Source organism: Penaeus japonicus, unplaced genomic scaffold, assembly GCF_977035675.1.
Source record: "Penaeus japonicus unplaced genomic scaffold, GWHDUDI00000001_assembly GWHDUDI00000024, whole genome shotgun sequence".
Taxonomy (NCBI): domain Eukaryota; kingdom Metazoa; phylum Arthropoda; class Malacostraca; order Decapoda; family Penaeidae; genus Penaeus; species Penaeus japonicus.
In genome coordinates, this window is record NW_028234426.1 from 7,838,835 (window position 1) to 7,851,334 (window position 12,500).

General features: G+C 35.4%; 2 protein-coding genes across 9 annotated transcripts in view; both read left to right on the forward strand.

The window, feature by feature from the left end:
- Mitofilin (inner membrane mitochondrial protein mitofilin) overlaps positions 1 to 4,427 on the forward strand; it is a 16,722-nt gene extending 12,295 nt beyond the window's left edge. For all 8 annotated transcript variants that reach the window (XM_043000101.2, XM_043000102.2, XM_043000103.2 and 5 more), the window contains 8 exons: positions 554 to 678; positions 796 to 924; positions 1,052 to 1,145; positions 1,886 to 1,977; positions 2,182 to 2,264; positions 2,737 to 2,896; positions 3,088 to 3,216; positions 3,420 to 4,427. In XM_043000101.2, the coding sequence (XP_042856035.2) occupies positions 554 to 678; positions 796 to 924; positions 1,052 to 1,145; positions 1,886 to 1,977; positions 2,182 to 2,264; positions 2,737 to 2,896; positions 3,088 to 3,216; positions 3,420 to 3,597 (990 nt within the window). In that variant the 3' untranslated portion in view covers positions 3,598 to 4,427. The remainder of the gene's footprint in view (positions 1 to 553; positions 679 to 795; positions 925 to 1,051; positions 1,146 to 1,885; positions 1,978 to 2,181; positions 2,265 to 2,736; positions 2,897 to 3,087; positions 3,217 to 3,419) is intronic.
- Positions 4,428 to 6,678: 2,251 nt separating this feature from the next.
- LOC122242735 (phosphopentomutase-like) overlaps positions 6,679 to 12,500 on the forward strand; it is a 16,097-nt gene continuing 10,275 nt past the window's right edge. Inside the window, exon 1 of the mRNA XM_086550638.1 lies at positions 6,679 to 6,855. Coding sequence (XP_086406764.1) covers positions 6,781 to 6,855 — 75 coding nt within the window. The 5' untranslated portion in view covers positions 6,679 to 6,780. The remainder of the gene's footprint in view (positions 6,856 to 12,500) is intronic.

Genomic DNA, 12,500 nt, shown 5'->3' on the forward strand with positions numbered 1-12,500 from the left:
ATCTCTTATCCAGCTACTTCCTGTTTTTAATTATCCTTTTGAGGCAACAATAGATTATTAAGAAAATTATCGTTTAGGTTTTGCTGGTGGTATATTATGGTTTATGTAGCATTATGAAATCACAAAAGATTAATTTTTGCAAAATTAACACACTTCAAATGGATCAAAGACAGAATCTAAATATTTAAATTAGTTTGAAGTGATTTCCAGGCATACTACTTTAATATAAATTACTAACAAGATTCTCTTATGGAGTAAATATAAATGGCACTGCCCAGAATATTTGAAAAGTGAGTGATTATTGAACACTAAATTCTTTCTTCAGCTGTTTTTCTTCTTCCTGCAGTTTACTTGCCACAGCTATTTCATACCAGTAGTCTTGTCTTTCCTTATCTGATGCTTCCTAAGGCTCTCTGTATGACTTTGGGAATCAGCTGGTTTATCACGATAGCCCTTGGCTTTAAGCAAATAAATACATTTGTTAATTTTGATAATGTTTTTTAGGAATTTTTTTTTTTTGCTCCTTCACAACTTCATAACTTCTCCTTGTCAGACCCTTGAGCATGACCGCTTCAAGGAAGCCCTTAATAAGCAGCGTGATGATGATGCTGGGCTTTTGGAGGCGAAGATCAATGCATCTCTGGAAAAGCAAAAGCAACACCTTGATGTTGAATTCAAGTAAGAAGACACTTATGCCCTTTTTGTATGATCATATGAATGTCTTTATTATTTTTGTGATATCTTAATATTCAATTGACCATGTCAGTTTCTGTTATCATTCCTTTTATATTCAAGACGTAAAGTGGCTCAGCTACGTGAAGAATTGGAAGGTGAACTGAGGGCACAGTTGAAACGTCAAGCTGCAGCACACAGCGACCATCTTGCTGATGTGTTGTCCGTCCAAGAGAAGGAGCTTGAAAGCAAGTAAGTTATGGCCAGGTGTCAGTTAATACAAAAGTCATAAAGAGGTACATTACAAAATTAATAATATTCCTAATCTTATTAACTATATTGAAAATTGTAAACAAACGATTTGCTCACATTATTTCAGGTGGTCTGAGCTTCTTCAGGATAAAGTCCAGTCCGAGAAGGACAAGTACCTAAGTTCTGTTGCTGTCATGCAGGGCCAGCTGGATGGGCTGAAGGTATGTTTTTACGTATCTTCTGATTATTAGGTTCCCCTTTAATCCTTGAGATTATCTTAAATACCTTACTTTTCTAATAGCATATGTTGAAATACTTGATTAGGTGTTCGATGGTACGTTGCAAGCTAGATGTTTCCTTGTCATAAGTTGCCTTTATATTTTACAAATCTAAAATTTGAGGAAATTTGTTTTAATTTCTAAAAATTGTAATAGTAAAGAAATAATGAAAATGTTGGTTCACATTGAGGTTAAAAGGTACCTTTAGTGACCATGAGAGGTGTCAGATTGCCAATTCATTAAATCAGTATTCAGGTCATGAGTGTGGATGCCTGGTAAGATAGAAGATGCCAAATAGTGTTTTAATACCTTTACACACTTTCTGGTAACTTAATACCCAGCCAGACATTTAAACATGCCCACAAACCTCAAAACAAAGTATAACATGACCCTCCCCTTTACACAAGTATTAATACTAGGCTTGGGATGGAAGGGGTTAAATATTTCCTTTTATATTTTAACTAGGTTATTATAGTTTTAGGAACCTATTGTGCTGAATCCTTATGCTAAAAATTCCATTGAAGTTTGTATTCTTGCTTTAAATCATATATATATATATATATATATATATATATATATATATATATATATATATATATATATATATATATATTATATATATATATGTACACACACATATACATATATTTATTTTTATCAATTTGAAATATGAATTCTTACAGAGCGCAATGACAGCCCGAGCTGATGTAGACAAAGCGGCATATTCTGCCCGAGAACTCTGGCTTGCTTGTGAGTCTTTGAGGAGTGCCCTCAGGTAAGTGGTATAACAAAAAGTGGGATTTGAAAGTATGATAAATATGTTTAAAAATCCTAACCATATGTCTAGAATGTAAGATATATTTTCTAACTTGTATAGGAATGATATGACTCAAAAATAAATTTTATAATGGAATGTAGCAAAACAGTGTTTACCAGTGTAGAATATAAAGATTTTTATTTTTTATTTCTATAATAACAGACTAGGGAAGGAAGGTGCCAGATCATGGGAGGAACAGCTTAAGCCTCTGGATGAACATATAAGTGCCATCAAAGCAGCTGGAGGCAAGTTACACATTTTCAGTTGTTTATTTCAGATTAAACAGTGTCTATTTTAAGTATTAGATTGACTATATCACTTCAAATCCTCTTTCATACTAGAACTTTTTATCATATACATTGACTTTCCATTTAAATGAAGAATTCATGTATTCAGCAAATATTTTTCAAACCTAAAACTATTTAACTGGTATGGAAGGCTAATGAGTTTACTTTTATACCCATTATTACTATTTGTAACATTGCTTACATATAGAAATAAAGAAAACTAAGGGTAGAGTATGAAGGTCATTACTTTTTTATAGTACAAGTAGGGTTATAACTTAGGGAAAAAAAAGAAAGAAAAAAAGAGTAGGACTTGCTATAATTACTCTGATTTCTAAGAAATATTATTCAAAACTTATTTATTTGACAAATACAATAACAGATCGCTAACTTATTTTGTTTAATCTCTTCAATTTTGAATATCTATTTTCAGGTGAAAATCCTTATTTGAATGCAGTATTAGGTGCTGTATCAGGAGAGGCTCGTGCTCGTGGTGTATATACAGAAGATGCCTTAAGAGAACGTTTCATTAAAGTTGATAGAATCTGCAAGCGTGTGTCTATGATTGGAGACAATGGTGGTTCTTTGATCAAGTAAGTTGCCTATCATACTGAGTTTAAAAAGCTTTGGAAGATCTGGAAAGATGTTGATATTATTTATCATTATTATTATAATTATTCTATTTTTCTAAACATATATATCTAAACCATTCACAAAATTGTACCTTTTGAAACATTTCTCTAAGGGAGACCATTATTTCCACATTTCTCATCTCACTTTTCAGGTATATGCTGTCTTACGTTCAGAGCTTTTTGATTCTAAATGCTTTTGAGTACTTACCTGGCAATGAAGTCCGCGATGAAGAGGTTCCAGTCGACTCACTCTCTGTGTACGACATCTTAGCAAGAGCCAGGTGAGATGATGAACGGAGATAGAGATGAGAGTATATGTATGTATAAATGCATTAATAAGGAAATGTGGATAATATTGTGTGTGTGTGTCTGTCTGTCTGTCTGTCTGTCTGTCTGTCTCTGTCTGTCTGTCTGTCTGGGTGATGAGTGGTGAAATGCCTTGGTACCAACTTTTTTCATCTCTATTTTTTTCCTTTTTTTTTAGATATTGTCTGGACAAAGATGACCTCCTCCAGAGTGTACGATACATGAACCTTCTACGTGGAGAAGCTCGCAATGTTGCTTCCAGTTGGATCGAGGAGGCTAGGCTGACCCTTGAAACACGCCAGGCAGCTGATGCTCTTCTGGCTCATGCTGCTGCTACAGCTGTCAAGGCACTTTGAAAGTTATGAAGGCCTTAAGTTTGTTTAGATGAAATGATTGGAATAATAATTATTTTTTTTACTTATCAAAACTTCAGTGAGACAAGTTTTCCCTATCAATGGTTGTTATATCAAACATGCTTCAAAGATAAACATGTTTAATAAATCACATAAGCTAAATGTTGCAAAATAGGTTGTAAGCTCCAACTATTGTATACAATTAATTTGTCATTTATTTTGAATTTCATTGAATGTAGTTCATCAAAATACGTATCAGCTATAGTCAGATTTATTGTATTCAGTAGTTAGCAGCTTAGAGCCTATTGTGTTACAGTCAGTGCAAAATAGAACCATTTTAAATTTATATTATCAGCATAAGTTTAACCATGATAATAATGGGCTGTTAATTTGTATCTAACCAAGAAGTCACATGCAACAAAGGACATAGGTTTTCATATTTTATATAGATGCATTGTTATTATGTGATATGTACATATTGTTCATATTCTATAGAGGACCGTTAACTTTGGCAAATGAAATGAGAATAATATGTGGTTTGTCTGATTCCATCCCAGATTACATACTGTTATTTTATTTTCTTAAACTTCAAAGAAAATCTTTAATAGGCCAAATAATTTTGATTTGTGGCAGTAAGATATCTTATTTGTGTAACAGCCTGTCACTCTGTGGTAATTATTGAAAATTTGTCAGATTGGGAATGTATGTTAAGTTGTCTTGTAAATGTTCTTATCTTTAAAATGTAATTGTAAATACCAACTCATGATGACATACCCATCTTTTGGTTGGGGTCATGTTCAAATATTCCCCTGTAGAATAAAATGTAAGTATTCCTCAACATGTACCTAACCTGGTAAAATTTTTAATCAGTTGAGTAATAATGTTTTACATTTCCATTATGAAAGGACCGCAGTTGGCTTCTACTAATTTCAGCTCAGTCATAACCAATTTTGTCATTCCACTTGTAGTATTCACTTGTACTTTTACTATTATCTGTTTCTTTTGGTCATGGGCACTCTTTCTATAAACTCGTGGGAAAGAGAATACCTAGAAGAAAGAAATATTTGGGAATATTTCTTTTGAAAGTTATTTTTACTCCTTATCTGGAGATTGAAGATTCACCGAGTTTATTGAAATAATCCCATGATCAAAGGAATTTATTGTTTTACTTCCAATTCTTATGGTATTAGTGCAAAAGAGGAAACTACTAAAGTACTAATGATTCAGGATACCCAAATATATTACTAACTTAGAAGTTAAGTCCATGATAAAGGGTAAAATAAATTCTATTTCTTTGCATATCAAGGTTATGACAAAACTGTAGTGAAAAATAGCAATTAGATGTAGTTATGGGTTTCTAAATAAGAAATTGGGTTCCTGGTAACCTCATATGACATAGAAACCCTACTATTTATGCATTTGTTACAATAAAGAACAATCTATATAAAAACGAGTTGGAAATTATAGAAAACAATATACAATTGTTAGAGGTAAACTAGTTTATTGACTCCAGAGTTGTCCTTGTGTTATCCTAAAAATGATGCAAAAAGAAATAACATGTGTGAAGTGAATATCATCAATAAACATCATTACTGGCTTTGCATATCATAAAAGTTCATTGTGTACTTCTTCACATTCCATATCCTAACTCAACATCACCTACAAAAAAAAAATCCACATCTTTCATGTTCACAGATAGAACATGTTTAAATGATAAATGCTGGGCTGTTTTCAGGTTAACTTGCATGCACTTAATAGCATAGAGAGGGACAAGGAACACATTTTATTGCAAGATCATTCATTAATTAAACACTTTCTTGAAAGACCTGCTTTCCATGAAATATGTCTAGTAAGAAGAATCATGAAGGCATTAAAATGGGAGACTTAAATGCTCTAGGTAACAAATTACATTGACCAGCATCACTTCATCCATCTTTATTTACACTGGAAATTGGAAGGAATAAAAAAAATTGTCTCTAAGAGTACTGGATAGATATAGTAGTGCTGAAAAAAAAAGTTCATTACATACCCAAACAATAATAACAACACTATGCACTTTACTGCTATCTCCTTTCAATACTGCAACTTAAAGAGTCGAAAATAAAATATTAGACTTCAGTGGTACAAAAAAATGAGTGATAACGAATAAGTTGTCAGACAAGAGATAGAACAGTCTTTCGGCATCAAATATAAGAACTAAATTTATTTTCAGTGAAAGTATTTATATGCAATACGCTTTTGTCACATCCGACAGTTTGTTGCATATTCGTTTTCATTCATACTTTTTGTAACAATTCATAAATCTATCCGTCAGACATCGACTTTATACAGTACGGAAATTAAAAGAATTCCTAATCACATAGTTTGTAATAAGAGTATAAAGTAAACAGACAGTACATTCATGGGCAATATGCTAATCTGATACGAAATATATTTCCACAAGTTTAAAGATATCCTGCATGAAATAACAACAAATGGCATGATGGGTATGAAACTTGTATTCAACTTGAAACCTGTGTCTTTCTGACTTTGCCCATTAATTGGAAAAAATAACGATAATGTACTTCTCTGTATATGAATAATGTGAACCTCATTGATCTTATTTTAGATTTTTATAAACGATGAGACAGGTATATATTATCCCATTATGATACTGAATATTATTGACTGTGGCACTCAGCATAAAATGTCTCAAATCATTAATGGACAATCAGACACTGATGTTTTGCCAGAAATATTAAATTGTATAGTTAAATGGACAAGTTTGTATAAAAAAGACTTTAGCATTGTAATTTCTTAATAGTAAGGCAGAGGAAAACGGTGGAGATTAAAATGTCATAAACCGGCATGCACATTCCTTCAATGTGACCCTACGGGTGACCTTGGCATGTCTTTTTGAAAACTTTCTTGCTACCTGGACGAGTATGGATAATAAAAATCCTAATCATTTAAAAAGAAGAAAGAAAATTGCTCAGCTTTCATTGAGACCCATGTATAATATTTTTTTATAGACAACATTTTTGTAAACAAGAAAAAATGAGCATGTTACCGCATATATTATTGGAACGGATTTGACAATTTAGAAGCCGCGTCGTCTGCCTCGCCAGATTTGAGCGAGACAGCGTATGGGAAACGTGTGGCCCGGTCTCACATCCTTATTTCACTAAATTTCTCTACTTTGACGCAATGGCAGACTTGAAGATCGATACGGGAAATAAGCTGCTCGATGAGAAAATTGCCGAGTGGTTGAAATGGGATAAGGTATGTTTCTTTTTTGCGGTAGGTGGAGTGTGTGATAACAGGTATCAGTTGACGTAATTTCAAACCATCGGTTTCCTTTTACTTCTTTTAACATTTTGTCTGTTGACTGTATTAATAAAAAATAAATTGTTCCCGAGTATAATTATTTGAGAGAATAGAGTATACATATGTTTATATATATATAGATAGATATAGATGTAGATATAGATATAGATATAAATATAGATATTACCATTTGATTATTTAGTATACTATTTTTAGTCAATACAAAACAAATTTGTTTATTTTGTAAGATGTATCAAATTACCATGCATAGGGGAGCAATATTTATTTTTTACCAAAATAACAAAAAATGTATTTACGATAGTCAAGTTATTCTTGAATTTGTCTGTTAAATAATATTAGGAAAGGATGAAGTAAAAGATTTAGCAAGTCTTGTAAATTCCAGGTTTATTACAATGGTATATCATTTTTATTTTAGAAATTATTAAAATTACCATACCAGTAAATAGAAAATCTTACAATTCCTTCCACATTACCACTGTATTTGCATAATAAACTAGTGTTGATAACAAGTCATATATTCACATTTTATTGAATGGGAACACAATGCTTGGTTCTGTCCAGGGCTTTGAGCAATGTAATTTGAATAATGTATTGAAAGACACCTACAATTTTATATATATATATTTATATATATATATATTATATGTATATATATATATATATATATATATATATATATTTATATATATATGTATATATTTATTTATTGGCTGTGTTCTATTCAAGATAACTTGGAGTTTGCTGTGATCTGTGATGAAAGATCTATGATAAAAAGGCCAATGAAAATATATGGAGTGGAGGTTTGTTCTCCTTTTCTCCTTTGCAAATAGGTATGGAGGGGAAATGGAATGGTGTGAGGCTAGAGGCAGACGCACAAGTTTCCTTATATTTAATGAGGAATATAGATGAACACTTGTGATTCAAGGTTCTGTATGTAATGAAATAATGTTCAAATACAGTGTGGGCTTAAATAAGAGAGTACACAGAAAATGGATTGTTATGAATAGCCCACATTATTGATGAGTCTTGCACAATTTGTGTTTATTGGTGTTGTGATAAAATAAGATTAGATAACTTTGACTTTTTCCTGCTTACATTTTTTGTTGTCTCATTTTATCTGTTTTGTGATATTTACGTTAATTAAGATAATTTAATTTTAACAAACAAAATTAATAGTTGTTCAGTAGTTCTCAGTTTGTTGTGATATTAATAGATGTGGCATCCCAGAGAAAACATTATTCTCGGTTAGATTCACTTATTTTGACATAGCATTGTGCGGTATACTTCCAATTAAACAAACAAACAAACAAAAAATCACTGATCGAAAGCATAATAAGATAATGTACATTGTGGATAAAGATGAGAAAGTAGAGAATTATGATGATGCAGGCCAGTTTTTATGGTTCACATTATTATTCCTTAAGTATTTATGGATTTGAAAGATCATGTTTGATAATAGTCAGATATGTCAAAATAAAGAGATGTTTATGAGGTTTGTTAATGAATGCTTAATGTTTATTTATTTTCTTTTTAACATTATTTTAATTAGCTATATAGTGTTTGCATCCTAGTTTAGAGAAGAGTTATTTCAATGAAAATAGTGACTTTGTTGTTGATATTTTTTAATTGCACAATAATAAAATGAAGAAAAATATTCACACCTACCAGTATACTACAGGATATAAGAAGTAACCAGAAAATGGTGATATTAGATAATATCCCCATGCATGGAGAATCCTAAAATATCAAGTTGCAGGGAGAGGGCATTAGTTGATGTCAGGGAGGGAGCAAGAGAATGGAAGTTGAAGGAAGAAATGGGTGGTGAGGATTGTTTATGGCAAGGAGGGGGAGGCATTAGAGGAGGAGAGATATTGATAACAGGGAAGAAGAGAAGAATGGAACTTTATGGCAGAAAGAGAGAGGAGGGCAGAAGTTGAAGACAAGGAGAGAGAGGAGGATGAAATCTAATGACAAGGAAAGAGGGAAGGGAGGAATTTGATGACGAGGAGGGAGAGAATGAACGGAGGATGCAGGCTGACGGCATGGAGGGAGAGGAGGAGAAGATGGAATAATCTACAGAATATGGATATATGGATATTGAAGATAAGAATTGGAGTTCCATAGCATTATTTCACTCGGGGCATGGCCGTCTTGACGTGAAATTATACCGCAGTTATTCAAGACACAGTAGATAAAGATCAGACATCTGTGAATCAGTGGTACTATCTAAAGTCTTATCTGCAATGTTTCCTTGAGTGTGACAGTGTGATGGCACTAATGATAAAAACAATTTCAGTTGATGGTTATAGTAGTGTGGATGGCAGTAGATGCTGAAAGAACTATAGAGGTTCATGTTAGAAGTAGAAAGATGGAGGCTGTTATTAGAAATAGGTGGATGAAAGTTGACAATAGAAACAGACTGACTTATGGTGGTTGATGTTGAAAATAGAATGATAGAGGTTGGTTTTAGAAACAGAAAGATGAGGTTTGGCATTAGAAATGGAAGGATAAAAGCTGATATTAGAATTAAAAGGATGTAAGCTGATGCTATAACAGAACTATGGAGGTTGGTGTTAGAAGCAGAGAGATGGAGGCTGGTGTTAGAAGTAGAGAGATGGAGGCTGGTGTTAGAAGTAGAGAGATGGAGGTTGGTGTTAGAAGTAGAGAGATGGAGGCTGGTGTTAGAAGTAGAGAGATGGAGGCTGGTGTTAGAAGTAGAGAGATGGAGGTTGGTGTTAGTAGAGAGATGGAGGCTGGTGTTAGAAGTAGAGAGATGGAGGCTGGTGTTAGAAGTAGAGAGATGGAGGTTGATGTTAGAAGTAGAGAGATGGAGGCTGGTGTTAGAAGTAGAGAGATGGTGGTTGATGTTAGAAGTAGAGAGATGGAGGCTGGTGTTAGAAGTAGAGAGATGGAGGTTGATGTTAGAAGTAGAGAGATGGAGGCTGGTGTTAGAAGTAGAGAGATGGAGGTTGGTGTTAGAAGTAGAGAGATGGAGGCTGGTGTTAGAAGTAGAGAGATGGAGGCTGGTGTTAGAAGTAGAGAGATGGAGGCTGGTGTTAGAAGTAGAGAGATGGAGGCTGGTGTTAGAAGTAGAGAGATGGAGGCTGGTGTTAGAAGTAGAGAGATGGAGGCTGGTGTTAGAAGTAGAGAGATGGAGGCTGGTGTTAGAAGTAGAGAGATGGAGGCTGGTGTTAGAAGTAGAGAGATGGAGGCTGGTGTTAGAAGTAGAGAGATGGAGGCTGGTGTTAGAAGTAGAGAGATGGAGGCTGGTGCAGAAGTAGAGAGATGGAGGCTGGTGCTAGAAGTAGAGAGATGGAGGCTGGTGCAGAAGTAGAGAGATGGAGGCTGGTGTTAGAAGTAGAGAGATGGAGGCTGGTGTTAGAAGTAGAGAGATGGAGGCTGGTGCTAGAAGTAGAGAGATGGAGGCTGGTGTTAGAAGTAGAGAGATGGAGGCTGGTGTTAGAAGTAGAGAGATGGAGGCTGGTGTTAGAAGTAGAGAGATGGAGGCTGGTGTTAGAAGTAGAGAGATGGAGGCTGGTGTTAGAAGTAGAGAGATGGAGGCTGGTGTTAGAAGTAGAGAGATGGAGGCTGGTGTTAGAAGTAGAGAGATGGAGGCTGGTGTTAGAAGTAGAGAGATGGAGGCTGGTGTTAGAAGTAAAGAGATGGAGGCTGGTGCTAGAAGTAGAGAGATGGAGGCTGGTATTAGAAGTAGAGAGATGGAGGCTGGTGTTAGAAGTAGAGAGATGGAGGCTGGTGCTAAAAGTAGAGAGATGGATGTTGGTGTTAGAAGTAGAGAGAGAGATGGAGGCTGGTGTTAGAAGTAGAGAGATGGAGGCTGGTGTTAGAAGTAGAGAGATGGAGGCTGGTGTTAGAAGTAGAGAGATGGAGGCTGGTGTTAGAAGTAGAGAGATGGAGGTTGGTGCTAAAAGTAGAGAGATGGAGGCTGGTGTTAGAAGTAGAGAGATGGAGGCTGGTGTTAGAAGTAGAGAGATGGAGGCTGGTGCTAGAAGTAGAGAGATGGAGGCTGGTGTTAGAAGTAGAGAGATGGAGGCTGGTGTTAGAGGTAGAGAAGTAGAGAGATGAGGCTGGTGCAGAGATGGAGTTGGTGAGATGGATGGAGGAGAGATGGAGGGAGAGATGGAGTTGGTGTAGGAAGAGGTTGGGAGGAGAGGGAGAGAGGGAGATAATGTAAGGTGTTGGCAAGGAAGGGGGGAGGAAGAGGAGTTTGGAAGTTGGTGGCAGGGAGATAAGGAGGGAAAAGATGGAAGGTGTTGGCAGGGAAGGAGAAAATGGGAAAAAAAGAAATATATGGAAGAGGGATGGATGGGAAAATGTGGAAAATAGAAGAGGGGAAATATCTCATCGCTAGTAAAGAAGGAATGCGGGATGATGGCGGCAGCGGAGTTGAAAGGAAACAGAAATCGTGGGGTAAGATGATGCAATCTTGGAAGGACTTGGACATGAACGTAAATTAGGAAGATTTCAAGTTGATGATAGAGTGCCATGAAGGAATTGGGAATTGGGACTATAAAAGGGAAAAGGAAGGATACGATTGAAAGTGAACATGGCGCGAATGGAGAACGGAAGGCAATGCAACAGATGGAGAGAAGCTGTAAGAAAGAATGACGTTGAGTGAAGTACGGTGACATTAACATTAGCGAGACAGAGGATACCGGTGAAGACAACCACACCGAGCGTTTATTTCATATTACGGCATCATTTTTTGCAATTGCAAAACTAATAAGTATTGTTTTCGACGTTTGAGTGCGTGTATTCAGCATCTATTTCTCAGATAGCTGTGCTTGCAAGCACGAGATTAGTCACCACCGTCTTCACTGACTGGCATCTTGCAAGCGCACACTTGAGTCCAACAATGGCTCGGTTCTCAGCTACGTTCCTTTCAAGTTGAAACGAGAGAAAATGATAGGTCGCTTTTTTTAGAAACTTTATCAAGGCCAATTTGTTATTCTTATTGTTCTCGTTGCCGCTCTGGGGGATATGACAACGTTGACAACAGCGGGGGTGTTGATTCAATGCGGGTACTTGCAATGAGAACCTCATTGCTGAGGGATAATATACGTGTTGTTATTTTTCGACATCTTTTTCTGTGGCAATAGTTAAGTAGCCTTAGCAGTTTTCTACCTTGTTAAGAAACCTCGTTTTGTTCTCTCTTTCTTTCTTTCTCTCTCTCTTTCTCTCTCTTTCTCTCTCTTTCTCTTTCTCTCTCTCTTTCTCTTTCTCTCTTTCTCTTTCTCTCTCTTTCTCTTTCTCTTTCTCTCTCTTTCTCTTTCTCTTTCTCTCTCTTTCTCTTTCTCTTTCTCTTTCTCTTTCTCTTTCTCTTTCTCTTTCTCTTTCTCTTTCTCTTTCTCTTTCTCTTCTCTTCTCTTTCTCTCTCTTCTCTTTCTCTTTCTCTTTCTCTTTCTCTCTCTCTCTCTCTCTCTCTCTCTCTCTCTCTCTCTCTCTCTCTCTCTCTCTTTCTCTTTCTCTCTTTCTCTTTCTCTTTCTCTTTCTCTTTCTCTTTCTCTTTCTCTCTCTTCTCTCTCTCTCTCTCTCTCTCTCTCTCTCTCTCTCTCTCTCTC